Consider the following 14,003-nt stretch of genomic DNA (forward strand, 5'->3'; position numbering starts at 1 on the left):
ATTGCTCGTGAAAATAGCTTTTAATGCGATTGGCACGGGTTCGAATCCGCCTTTTGCCAAACTCGCTCTTCTCCCTTTTCCTATCACAAATCAGATTGGAAAGGCATTTATATTTAATAAAAACGAAGAAAATATTTGAAATAAAGTGCCTAACAAGTATTTATAATAAAGTATTTATTGGGTTGGCAATAGATTTGCTCCTCTCTGATTAGTTGCTGCCAACATGCCCTAATTAGCTGCCCTATGTCTCAACAGGTTGCCTATTGACGGCAACATTTCCCGGCAACATTTCTCAAAAAGTTGCCCCGTGTATCATCAGCCTTACAGGTTTGGAATGACATGAGGATGAGTAATTAATGACAGAATTTTTTTTTTATTTTTGGGTGAACTAACTCACTAAGTTCTTGTGGTTTGCACTGTAGGGATTTACTGCTACGTGTTATTCACACTTTCACTCCACTCAGCCCACCACCTCTGCACAAAGTTTCCCCTATCTCTATCTCTCTGTTTTTCTCATGTGTTAATGATTGCCTGATTCATCATAGATAGATAGATAGATAGATAGATAGATCAAAAATGTTCCATTTGCTAAGCTAATTGAGGGGATCAGAAATACACACACACACACACACACACACACACACACACAGACAAACTGTCTGACAACATCCCTGTTCCATGACTTCCTCTGCCGGGGGTTGTATATGCAGTCATTACACAAATATTGTTCAGATACACAGGTGTTCTGAGTGGGAGTCTGTTTACGCCCATGAATTAGGTGTCAGCACAGTCATACGTCTGTCATAGCATGTTGTCTTGGCAATAGGAACAGTTTATGTTTGGTTACATCATATTACGACGACATTATTTTGTGGAACAGCACAATAAGAAAGGTCATAATAATCAACACTTAGTCCCTAACAGTAAAATGTTACATTGTGCTATTTGTCCAAGAGGCAGCTGGGTAACTGGTTTAATTCAGCAGTTTTGCTGTTACATTTTGTCTGTTTCCAAGTTAGACCAGACAGTTGTGGCTTTGGATCAGGCTATGAGGACTCAAGGCTTCACATTATGAGAATCCTCACTGTTGAGGAACTGAAACCTCAAATACATTCAAAATGGAATGAAAAAAAGAATCATGAAATAACCTATTAACCTTTTAACTTCTGATTTTAATGAAAACATGTTAGTGTTATAAGTAAAGCATTAATATTCCATTCCTTCTATAGATATAATGTTAAAATAAGATGTCACCTTTTGAAACAGACTGGCTAATACTTAAATAAGGTTGAACAGACTATTTATTCACTATGAATGATTAGCACTGATAAAACTGTAGATGTGGTGCAACCTGAACTCAGGGTCAAACTGAAGAGTTTTTAAAAATCATTGCCAAGGTTAAAAAAAGGATAGAGAAAGACCTTATTTCAGAACGTACTGAAAACATTAGGGCAGTTGCTTCACTCACACAACAAATCAATAAACAGGGTATTAGCACGACTGCGCAAAAGCTTTTAACAACTTCCAAACATCTTCCTGTAAAATTACACTGCAGTGGCTTTATTTTATTGCTTCTTTGTAATGGGCTTCATCACAGTTGAGAGCTAAAGGTAATTAACACATACAGATCTGCGTCCTGAAGCAACCTGCAAATTGCTTGACAGCACTTTGAAAGCAGTGTTGCTATTGGGAATCGATGTGCTGCGTTGCTTTGCAGGCTAGTTCGCACACAGAATAGTGAGACCTGTGGATATAGGAACAATCTCTGATAAGCAGGAACTGAACCATGTCTATTTACTTAATAATTTTATTTGCAGCACCACAGTGGTTTTCAGTTTCAGAACTGAAAAAGTCAACTCATCTGAGTGTAAAACTGGCTGAGAAATCTTCAAGTTCTCTCAGGAGGAGATCAGGTTTCCTCAGCTGGTTGACTAAAAGTTGTCTCAGTGGGACACTAAACATGAGCTCCGGAAGACTAATACATTTATTAAGTGACATTGAACTTTTTGAAGAATTTTTTTTTTTTTTTTTTTTCAGAAGTTTAGATATCCCTGTAAAGTGATGAGCATTATCACTTCACATCACATCACTGATGTTGTTATACAACAATATCATAATATGATCACGATGGGCTTTACAGGTTTTCCCAAGACCAAGTTGACACTTTTGCTGAAGCAAAATATGCATGTTAAGAGTGATTAAACAGTATAAAATAAGCATATATGCATTATGTCTGTCATAACAACACTACACAATATGTGTATCACTATATAGGGTACCGCATATAGGAAGTATGTACCATCAACAAAAGTAGATCGGCGCAAAAAAAACATGAACTCTGCTCAAACTCACCTTATCGCTGGACAAGCAGACAGCTGCTGAAAGTGTCAGGAATATCCAAATGTTCCTCATTATTCCTCTTAAGAAGTCTTTTGGAAAGAAATCGTGGATGGCACTCGTCTGCGCTCCTTAAACCAGCTGCTCTCTTCGTTCTCTTTTACAGCTTCACCTAAAACACACACGCAAGATCCTTTTCAAGAGATGGTTGGCGTTTTGATCCACCTGATCAAACTTCTCTTTTGCCTTTCCAAACGAGAACTACTGAGAGAGTCTTGATGCGATGTTGATGTCTCGTGTCCATGTGAGGCAGCGCGGCTCTGCTCGGATAGAGGATGAGAGAGAGAGAGAGAGAGAGAGAGAGAGAGAGAGAGAGAGAGAGAGAGAGAGAGAGAGAGAGAGGAGCAGACGGGGGAGGATTTTTGCGTCACAGTTGACGAATAGCTACTTGGACCAGACTTGTCTCAAAACCTGCTAAACTAACAAAATGAACATCATTTTGTCGCAATTTCCGGTCAAAAAGTGTCTGTGTAAAACGTCAGAAACGTCAACATTTCAATTACAACCCCATTACAGGCAGTGCTAATAGTTTAATAAAATGTACAGTTTATCATAGTTATTGTTCTGTTTATTTGCTTGTGACAACTGTTGCTATAATCACCCATAACCGTGGCAACCAGCCACCACTGTCATCAACAAACAGAATGGCAAAGATTATGAAATGATATGATTTTATTCATGTTTTACAGTAGTAAAGCAGTCCTAACTATGGTATTTTAGCTCATTAATCACTGTAATTTAATAACTTTTCCCTTTAAGTAAAAAGTAAGAGATTGTTCGTAATTTTCTGTAATTTAATTAGTTACTTCTGATGTAATTGCATTAAATACAATTCTATATAAAACAAAAGTGCATTCAACATCAAAATTGAATGTCTATTGTTAAAATATATGTTTTTGATGTAACCTTTGGTCAGTTCAAGAATAATTTATACAATTTTATATCATTTATTTGAAAGAATTTAGTTTCATGTCTATCCTTGTACTGTTTAACTGGTCGAGACTGATATGGGATTTAAAAATTTATTAATAATGCAATACTTTTTAGAAAGAGTAATTAGTAATCTATTACACTGCTGACGATGTAATTATTAGTAGCAAGTAGCTAATTCGTTACTTTTTTAGAGTAACTTACCCAGCACTGGTTATTTCTATAAAAATACAATCCCTTTAAAACACATTTCACCTTTTACTGTAGATTGTATTATTTTCATTAGTAAGATAATGCTCGTAATGTTACCTTCTGGGATATACAACCTGTGTGAATCAGTTCTGAGTGGGGGTTTGTCTCCCCCTGCTGTTCTGACCTGATGTAAGCACACAAAATCCAAGTAAAAGCACACTTTACATAATGCATTACACACTCCATTTATTGAGCACTATTATGCAAATAGAGGTTCAGAGAATTTTAATAAGAAATCAAAATTTGAATAATGTATACACATGTGCTTTAGTGCTGCAAAAACATCAAATGTTTTATTCTAAATCCCTAAAATGAAGCACCCACAACAAATACATGTTTTTAATGTTTTATTAAAGTTATCTCTTCATAAACATCTGGGGGTTTTTTTTGTTTTGTTTTTTTTAAGGGTAGAGTTAGTGGCAGATCATTTTGCTCTTTGAAAGATTGTCACACACTTTACAGTCAATAAAAGGTATCTGATCATTGTGTCATTATAATATTCGCAACAATAAATACAGAGATTATTCCAAAACATACTGCAAGACAAATGTCACATAGCAAGATAAAACTGTCTAAATTATACCACATAGGACCTGAATAGTTAAATGTGACTTTAAATTAGACCGAGGTAAGCAAGTCATGAAACTGAAAAATACAGAATGCATAAAATTCGTAGATACAGAGAAGGAAGGGGAAAAGATGTTCAAAGTGCAGCAGTCACACTATCATCTAATTCCAGGTTTAATGTCTGTTCCTTTTAAGGTGCCGATATGGTTTTTCCTCCAAACAGGGGGAATCTGTGAAAAGAAAAAAGATACAATCATCACTGTAAAGTTGTAGAGAAGCTGTTGTAAAGTAAACATGGAGTGTTATGAGTGTTACGCACAGGAGGTGGAGAGCTGGGTTCTAAATGTCGGCCCAGAAAAGAGAGAAGTCTTCTCCAGATTAGTCCACTGCCCAGGAACATGAACCCTGTCACTAACCAAAACACACGTGGGTCCTACACACATACACACACACGCACACGCACGCACACACACACACACGCACACAAATCAATGTGGGTCAATAAACAACATGTTCTCAGTCAGACTGATAGCCTTAGCCTCAGATATAAAAGCACACAAAACTGAAAAGTCATAATCTGATTGGTTGAATTCTACAGGATTTCCAGGAAACGGTTGTTACATTGTTTAACAGTCCTCGCGGAAACTAAGCCATCGTGACGCCAAACTAAGAAGCTGTCATGTTTACAACTGTGACAATGAGCGCTTATAAGGGTCAACTAAACAGTGGATTTTCTAAAGTATGTTAAATATGTGAAGTTTGTGACAGACTCTTTAAAATGCGTACAAGAGTTTTACAAGTCGGTCTGTTACTGTAGGGACATCGACTTTACATTTTCACGTGATTGGTTGCTTTACATGTTCGTCAGAGAGCTGCTATGGAGTCCAGACCTTTTGCCATTAGTCTGAAGGCCTGGCAATGTGAGACTATCAGATTGATAACACTATACACAATGCTGGCTATAACACTAAAGTAAAATGATACACAGTAACAAAACGGTAAACTGTAGAAAAACGGTACCAACCTCCTCAAAGGAAGATTCTAAATTCATTCCAAAAGCCACACCCATCAGACCAAATAAGGAGAGGGAGAAGGTTCCCATGGTGAGCTGGAGGTTCAGGCGCATCATGACATTCCGATGGCTAAAGACAATTTTAGGCAAGACACCACAGGTGAATAGGGTAAAAAACGAATCGATATCACCATACTCCCTCAGTTGATTAATCAGAGACACAGCACATTAAAATCCCCCTGTTGTCAATAATTTTATCCCTTAAAACTCATCTTTGATCACCAAAATGACATATTTAAATGTTTTTTCCAGTGAAAAAAAATTCTTCATGCCTTAAAATAGCTTGAATGTAACTCTACACCACTGCTCCATTTAGTATACACAGATCTATGAATATGCTAATTAGCCCCGCCTCCACTCACTCGCACAAGCTCAGAGATCCACTCGGTCAACTTACTGAGGTAAACGCTGCACAATGGTATCGCTTTTTACAACGCCAGACACAGAACGGTAATTAATATGATTAGCCTTTTGCTTGATTTTGTTATCAAACAGTTAATAATGTGTTACTAATGTTACTCAAGCCATATTCCCGTTCTTCATCTCAGAATCATACATCTGCCTTCTAAAAATCAGTATCCTTAGAAACGCTTTGAACAACTCAGAACGTCAGTGGAGAAAGGCATATAGTTCATCATAACATTGTAATAAACATCATACACTCGCTATATTTCCAAATCTACCCGATATTTCATACCAATAGAAAAATATACCGGGATACCTCTTGAGACTCCCCTGCTTCAGAGCGGTCATAGTTAATGATATGCTAAAGCCCGCCGGCACGTTGACGTGATTGGTTACAAGGTAGTTTGTGAAGTCACAAACACCAGCGATTTCAAGCTGCATTTTTGAAACTATCTTTAGATCACTGCAGTTTTTAAAGAGAAAATACTCAGCAATGGTTTTGACTTATGAATTTGCACATTGTTTGTCGTAAAGCATATTAAAAACACCACATAGACATATAAACAACATTAAAAACATGATTTTCACCACAGGGGGACTTTAAGACAAATGTTTTGTATTACAAATTTTCAAAGTGTTATGATTAAATATGCAAAGGAGGCATTATCTAATTAAGTATGCAATAATTTCCACGCTTCTTCAGAACAGAAATCTGAATATTGGATAAAGCCAGGTTCAAAATTGTTTCATTTTGTTGACATATTAGAGTCTCTTTTTATCACTTCATTAATTAAACAATACTGTGATCAGCAAGAAAAAAAAGTCTCCATGTTTTTAGGAATAAAATTTTACACAAATCAGGTGAATGGTATATGGACAAACTTCTCGATAAAAATCTTCAGAATATAGCTAGGAATAAAACTGGAAGGTTTGGTATATGTAAGTGGTGATTTCTGGAAGAAAATGGCCTTTAAAAGACAAATTGTAATGATCTACAGGCAAAAATAGATAAAGTGTAATAAAATAAACATTAAAAAGTGTATTTTGGATGTTTTCTTTCCACTAGTCTGAAAGAAAACAAGTTCTAGAAGAAAAATAGCCCAAAATTGAGCAGTGCCTGAAAAAAAACAAGGGTTTTACCTTAAAAACAGAGAGTAAATAACAGATTAAATTAAATTAAATTATAAGTGACACCCATAACTTCTCAATTAAGTAACACTCTTTTGTGGAGAATTTTCATTTCCTTCATGATCCAATTGCGATATTGTGATGTATTGTGACATCTCTACAGTATCTTGATGTGTATTGCATCATGAGGTACAGCCCTAGTGCAGTTAAAAGGCATCATAGAAAAGATGTTGTTGCCGCTGGTACCTATCCAGGTTAATGAAGATGACGCTTTCAGAGTCATCGATGAGGTCTTTCAGCTCTCTGGCTTTGTTGCCAAGCTCCTCTGCTTGCATGAAGTAATTCTCCAGCAGTAGCTCCATCTCTTCAGCGTGATCTATACCCAGACTGCTCTCCTCACTGGCTCCATGTGAACACGTACACACAAATACCCACATACAAACACAGGCAAGATAAAACAGATAAAAGACCCACACAACAATTATCAGATATTTACACTGACATCAAGAATATTTGTGTACATGTAAGTGTGGTGCTATAAAGTGATGTGACACCTACAACACTTGCGGGTCGCTCCACTTGGTGACACAGAGTTCATCTATCAGTTCATCCTCATCCAGGATTTTCAGCAGACTGTCTTTAAACATTCTAATGTCCGTCTCTAGCTCTGAAAGGCTGCAGGGAGATAAAAAGGCTTTTTTTTTCCCTCTCAAAGAAAATTATAGACCATGCTACTTCAAAGCTTCCACTCTAAAAGAAACACTGCAATGACTTTAAAATCATTTTCTACCAGACAGAGAACATTTGCCTAATAATAATGAGATGTGGGCTAGATATGTACCTTTATGAAGTTCACTTTATGATATATCTTGTTGTGTCAGATATTGTTTGACAATAAACCATGATACAAATTTCCGGTGATTAGTATTACGATTTCATATTTTTTAATTATCATTAAAACTGTATTTAATAATAATGATTTGAAAAACTCGCAGTAAATATCGTTCAGTATTAAGCATAGTTAGTAACAGTCTCACGCAGGCGCAGTTCTGTGTAAAAACCTGGCGGAAGGCAGAGTGCTGAGAAAAATTATATGAAAGACTGTATGAATGAATGAATTATATGAATGTATCTCTAAGTGGTTGCCGACTGTCTTCAGAAAAGTTGATGGCATTTGCTTTTCATGTTCCCTCCGTGTAAAGCCTAATAAAGTAGTGTTTATCAGCACAGCGCTGCTTTGTTTACAGAGGTAACCAGGGAAACAGCTCTATTTCTGCTGTTCCATAAGTGCCACCTACTGTCAGAGAATGGATTTACATTTTCATTTAGCCTGTCTGCCATTTTTCTTCAGATCAATGCGAAAATCTGACCAAATTTCAACCGGTAGATGGAAAATAAGATAATGTGCATTCTACTTAAGATAAAAAGGTAGTTTATGTAGAATTGTTTACGGAGCAGATAAAATATCTATTCTTATTTTGACTTAATTAAATTTTATTTGTACATGAATACAATGTAGGCAATAATACTGATAACCAAGAACATTTGTGTCACTATAATCGTGATATGAAATTTTCATACAATCTCATCTTTAAGGGCTCCCTGTGGTTTTCCAATGGTTTGATGCTCGATGGTTTAGCGTTCGAAAATTAAGAAATAAAATTATTATTTTTATTTACAATAGTATTTTTTTTTTTAGTTCAATATTAATACATAATCACAATAAAAATCACTATAATTATTATCTTATAGTCATACCGAATGGGTCAAAAACATGGGATTTTGTGGTTACTTAAAAAAGTCTGAGTTGGTTTTTATAAAGAGTACACCCAACTGTCAATATCCACTTTTTCCCAAGTTGCTCAGTGCTATAAGGCTGTATTATTATTTCTATGCAGATGTACTCCCCTACAAAATAACCACAACAATTCTAGCATAAATTATTCTATTCAATTAGAAAATTCAGGTATTTTTCATGTATTATTCGTATTACAATATCATCAGAGAAAAACTAAATATCACAATGTCATTTTTTTCTAACATCGTGCAGCCCTAATTAGAAACTATCAGAGATATCAGGCACTTTTTATTAACACTAGTGATGAGCAAAACTACATATTTTTAAAATTGACAAGTCGACTTGGAAGCTCTCTATAAATGGACCCTTTTCATGGACTATGATGACGCGTTTTAACGGTCATCAGCATCGTAAATCGTGCAAAGATTTTTATATTTTCATTTTTTTTTTTTTTTAAATGTATGTACATTTATAACACTATACTTAGTATTGCATTACCTTTTCATCAAACTACAAAAAACTAGTTAACGCTGCTGTGAGGGTGTTTCTAATACAGCGGCTATGGGAGTGACGGTAAAGTTGACCTTTTTCTCTCTTCTGACTGCCATTATCAATCTCTCTCTATTTTTTCCCTCTTTCTGAAGGTTGTGAAAACACTGTTGTTGAGTTTTTCTTTTGCTATTTGAGAAAATGGGGACACAAAAAATATATTTAATGTATTCTCTCATTCACCGCCATAGAATTTTACCCAACTATGACGACTTCTGCTTCGAGAAACCCGGACATGTGAAAAGGGTCTATTATGCTTTAATACCACAAAACTATCAAAGACTTAAGAGCAAACACGGCAAACATTTTCCTTTAAATCACCACCAAAAACAAAAAACAAAAAAAAAATTAGATACAAAGACAAGAAAAAAAATCAAGATAAACTCACTAGGGGACATTACTAACAACCTAATCAGCTGTTAGACGGTCGAGTCGACTATCCTGACTTATCCCTAATTAACACAAGAAAAACATGACAAAACAATCATTTTATAACTCTGGATAAGCTTCATGGCAATTACCCTAGCAATTATGTTATAGCGATCTTTCATTAAGATTAGCTAATAAGAAAGTTAGGTTTTTAATGGTGTAGTTAAATGCCTCTTGCATTTGGGAACATAATGTTCTAAAAACAACAACATGGCTAGGCAAAGGCTTTTAGTGCAGCTTTTTAATGAAGTCAATGAATTCACCTCTTGCTATTAAGCAGGAGCATATGGAGTTTGCTGCGGTCGGCAGAGAGGAGCTTTGGGTCGACCAACGACTCCAGACAATCCAGAACCTGAGGCTGAACTTCATTCAGCCGCATCTGCAGTAAATTCACCTGTGCCAAAACACATGCTTACCCATATAAACATACAACAACACATGATTACACAAACAAACATGGAAAAATAATTAAGTAGACACAGAGACCAAGAACAAAAACATAGACAAAAATCAGACTGTGGTATGAAATGATTCCACACTAGCCAATGATAATCAACAGATAGCAATAACAAACTTAACTAACAACTTTTTGCAGTTGGAACTACAGTTTAAAAGTTTTGGTTCGTTAATATTTTTTAAATGTTTTTTAAGTCAATTATACTCACCAAGGCTGCATTTTTTAAACAAAAATACTGTAGAAACTTTAATATTGTGAAATATTATAATAACTTATAACTGTTTTTAATATATTTTAAAATCTAATTTAAAAAAAGCTGTATTTTCTGCAGCCATTACTCCAGTCTTCAGTGTCACACAACATTTATTATTATTAACAATATTGAAAACAGATTTTTTTTTGTGCAAACCATGATACATTTTGTACAGGATTCTTAGATGAACAGAAAGTTCAAAAGAACAGCATTTATTTGAAATAAAAACCTTACCAAGTCATACAGTGTATGTACTAGAGGTGTAACAGTACATGTATTCGTCCCGAAATGTCATGGTACGGACATCACGGTTCGGTGCATGCAGTCAGACGACAAATACTTTCAGTCACAAGTGATCCACACCCCAATCCAGAAGGGGGCGTGTGCGGTAATGCAATGGTGTTTGCTAACCGCCACAAGAGGAAATGCGAAGAAGAAGAAAAGACAATATATGCATAGATATGTTTGTGTAATCTTGAAACCAGTGTTTCAACCGCAGAAAGACATCAATAAAACAGCTTGAGAATAATATCTCACGTAGCATTACATTTACCTCAGGCAAGTCATTTAGTGTTCACAGCATGTTAGTTCACTAGAGAAATGAACTCTAAAGGGGAGCATTTCACTAAATGTATGCATTATATTAGCTTATATATTCATTATATTTATCTGTTAGCAATGTCTTAATGCATGTCTAAATAAATTTGTCATGAAAACAAGTTATGACAGTAACTGTGTAAATGATTATATTTAAAAAATGAATTGGAGTAGAAAAATAATTGAAAAATAATTGTATAATTAGATTTAGACTTTGTGCGCAAATTACATGCTTTTTTATTTATTTTTTTATTTGAGTGTTGATTATTATATCTAAAAATAAAAAGCAACTGAATTTAATAGTTTGGGCTCTGTTGTTAATTGTAACCTTTAATATTATAGTAATGTGCAAGAAAGGGCTCCCTGTATACAGTTTACAGCATTAGCTGAGATAGATTTTTTCTGTCCTTAAGAAAATGTTAACTATAATTTAATTTATTTAAAGAGAGAGAGAGACACAATTTGTTCAATAAATCATCGTTTAATTAAAAAAACAAAAAGGTAGAAATTTTGTTTAGTTTTCTCCCCCCTGCTGTACCTAACCGTACCGAACCGTGACTTCAAAACTGAGGTACGTACTGAACCGTCATGTTTGTGTACCATTACACCCCTAGTATGTACAGTTATTGTTATTTATTAATACTAAAAATAACTTTAAATGCTCACCCTGTGTTGCAGAATGGCTTCCAGAGCTCTGAACTCAAAGGGCAGGGAGTAAGTAGCCAAATTTCCATCTCCTGCTAACTGTGGCCCAAGTTCTAACACCAGCCATTTCTCCAGGCCGAGACCACGGAAATCCAGCACCAGTAAACACTCAGGGGTAACCACTGCCTTCAGGGACTTCACATACAAAAAAGGTAAAAAAAAAAAAAATGTAAGATGTATTCAATTTCCAAATACAAACGAGTTTTTAACTTTAGAATATTTCTTGTATTTGGTATTAATTACAAAATAAGGATAATCTTGTGTTTATGAAACAATCTTCAGAAGCTCTGAGTGTAATGACGCGTGTCCATACCTCCATGCGTATGATGATGGCATTGTTCCGTGCTGTTATACTTGTTAAGTGCTGGAATCTCAGATCTCTCGCCTGCAAACTAAGCTCCTGATACAATTCAGTCTTCTTCCTTTCTAGAGAACAGAATAAGAACCAGATCCATCAATAAAATCTAACATGGCAAATTTTGGCCATAAAACACTTTTTCCTAAAAAACAGAATTAAAGACTGTAAGGATGTTTCTCTCTCTCTCTCTCTCTCTCTCTCTCTCTCTCTCTCTCAATTCAATTCAGTTCAATTAAAAGTGTACTTTATTGGCATGACAATTGTTACAATGTATTGCCAAAGCATTTCTGATTTTTACAGTGAATCAACATACATGTACATAATATACACACATAAAAAAGTAGAACAATCAATAAACATTTTAGAATTCTATGAATTATAAAGAATTTCTTTATAAAATTTAATATTTCCATTTTTATTTGATAATAAGCATTTTAATAAGCAATGACTTTTTAAATGATTCTCTTTATTATTACATAAGTTAAATTTAAGATAGATTTTGCATATTTTTATTTGTGAAGATAGGATTTTCCATGAAAAATATAGATAGTTCACAACATACTCCCTCATTTTGCTTTCGTGTATAAGAGCATGTTTTTTTTAAATATAACTTATAGTTAACATTTCTAGCATTGCAATGTAACAAATTTCTCCACAAAATTAATATATTTCCTTTTTTTTCTATAATAATAAGCATTAAAAGGAACAGTTCACCCAAAAATGAAAATCATCCCATGATTTACTCACCCTCAAGCCATTCTAGGTGTATATGACTTTGTTCTTTCAGCCGAACACATTCAGAGATATATGAAATAATATCCCAGCTTTGTAATGCCATTAAATAGTGCCTGAGTTTTGCTCCGATATTGTTTGGCTGAAATAAGAAAGTCATATACACCTAGGATGGTCATTTTGGGGTGAACTATTCCTTTAAAGACTTTTTAAGATTCACTTTATGGTAAAAATAAATTAGTTTTGCACATTTTTTGTTTGTAAAGACAGTATTTTCCATTAAAAATATAGAAGTTCACAACATAGTCCCACATTTTGCTTGTGTGTGTGTGTATGAGCATGTATTATTAAAAATTAAAACGTATAGTTAAATTTTCTTGGGTCAAATGAAAAGGAATTTACATCATACCAAAATCTGCATCATACAGTAGTTGTGAAAAGCATCTCACAAAACTCACCAAATGATGTCACATTCCCATCACGTTCAAATTTCATCTGTTGAATGAGAACGAGAATTAGTAAAGGTGAGTGATTGACCTAATCCTTCTAATCATAGACAGTGTGCGATTAAGACTAAAAGATGCACAAATGCTCGTCTTACCACAACAAACACTGGAGCAACACTAGACAAGGCTGCCTGGGATGCATCTGTGCCTCTTTGTCGACAGGAGAGGTCTGGCAACAGAAACAAAAAGTGTTACTTGTTTGAGCAGACGTGCGAGCATTAAAACAACACTGGCGTGCAGCACCTACGGGGTCCCTGAGCTCTCAGCAGCAGCGTGCTGTGTTGATGTGCTCGTCCACATGTTGATGAAAGAGGGCGTTTGAAAGGTGATCTTGAGCACTTCACAGATCTCCATGTCCAGCATTTCATCGACACTTTCCTGAGACTCTCTCGACACACAAACCTCAAGCATGGCTCCATATTTTAAAACACTTCAGTTAAAAGTCCATTTTACCCCGACACCCAGGTGAGGTTACTGTGCGAGCTCAAACTCCATCAGTACAAGTTGTCAATATGACACACTCACTTTGGTCTTACTACAACTCCATTGGAACCCGGTTATGTTGCTATTTTGTATTAGTTGCTAAAGTAAAGAACATCTCCGAAATCCGGATAAAAAAGTGAGAAAGAAACGTCCGGGTTTGATGTCTTTAGCTGTCCTGCTAACTCACATCCGCAGGTATCTCCGCTTAACTATGAGCTCGTAATGTATATGGTATACGAACACATAAGTGCAGTAATAACGTCTCCCATCGTACAGTTTATCGGGTTGATGACTTTAACAACAGCGGCTGAACGGCATGTTTCGGAAACTGTTGATGACGTGAAGCACGCATAGAGCACGTGCTCGTTGTCTGTCCAATGGTCTG

General features: G+C 35.4%; 2 protein-coding genes across 4 annotated transcripts in view; both read right to left on the reverse strand.

Annotated features, from left to right (window-relative positions):
- LOC127496733 (syndecan-2-A-like) overlaps positions 1-2,682 on the reverse strand; it is a 33,538-nt gene extending 30,856 nt beyond the window's left edge. The window contains exon 1 of one of the 2 annotated variants that reach the window (XM_051864453.1): positions 2,353-2,680. In XM_051864453.1, coding sequence (XP_051720413.1) covers positions 2,353-2,412 — 60 coding nt within the window. In that variant the 5' untranslated portion in view covers positions 2,413-2,680. Of the gene's footprint in view, positions 1-2,352 lie in introns of both variants that reach the window. The other variant, XM_051864454.1, reaches the window with a different exon arrangement.
- A 1,231-nt stretch (positions 2,683-3,913) lies between these two features.
- On the reverse strand, positions 3,914-13,987 carry mrs2 (magnesium transporter MRS2). Of its 2 annotated transcripts, none has more exons than XM_051865965.1 (11): positions 13,383-13,987; positions 13,231-13,304; positions 13,088-13,124; positions 11,853-11,965; positions 11,501-11,674; positions 9,791-9,921; positions 7,310-7,426; positions 6,998-7,150; positions 5,171-5,288; positions 4,466-4,579; positions 3,914-4,376 (listed from the first exon to the last, which is right to left on the reverse strand). In XM_051865965.1, the coding sequence occupies exons 1-11, from the start codon at positions 13,552-13,554 to the stop codon at positions 4,305-4,307; spliced, it is 1,275 nt and encodes a 424-aa protein (XP_051721925.1). In that variant the 5' UTR covers positions 13,555-13,987; the 3' UTR covers positions 3,914-4,304. The 2 variants fall into 2 exon arrangements, with proteins under 2 accessions (XP_051721925.1, XP_051721926.1); XM_051865966.1 differs by having other exon boundaries at positions 13,379-13,986.
- Between the last annotated feature and the right edge of the window lie 16 nt (positions 13,988-14,003).

This window comes from Ctenopharyngodon idella, chromosome 16 (genome assembly GCF_019924925.1).
Source record: "Ctenopharyngodon idella isolate HZGC_01 chromosome 16, HZGC01, whole genome shotgun sequence".
In the NCBI taxonomy this organism is placed as follows: Eukaryota; Metazoa; Chordata; class Actinopteri; order Cypriniformes; family Xenocyprididae; genus Ctenopharyngodon; species Ctenopharyngodon idella.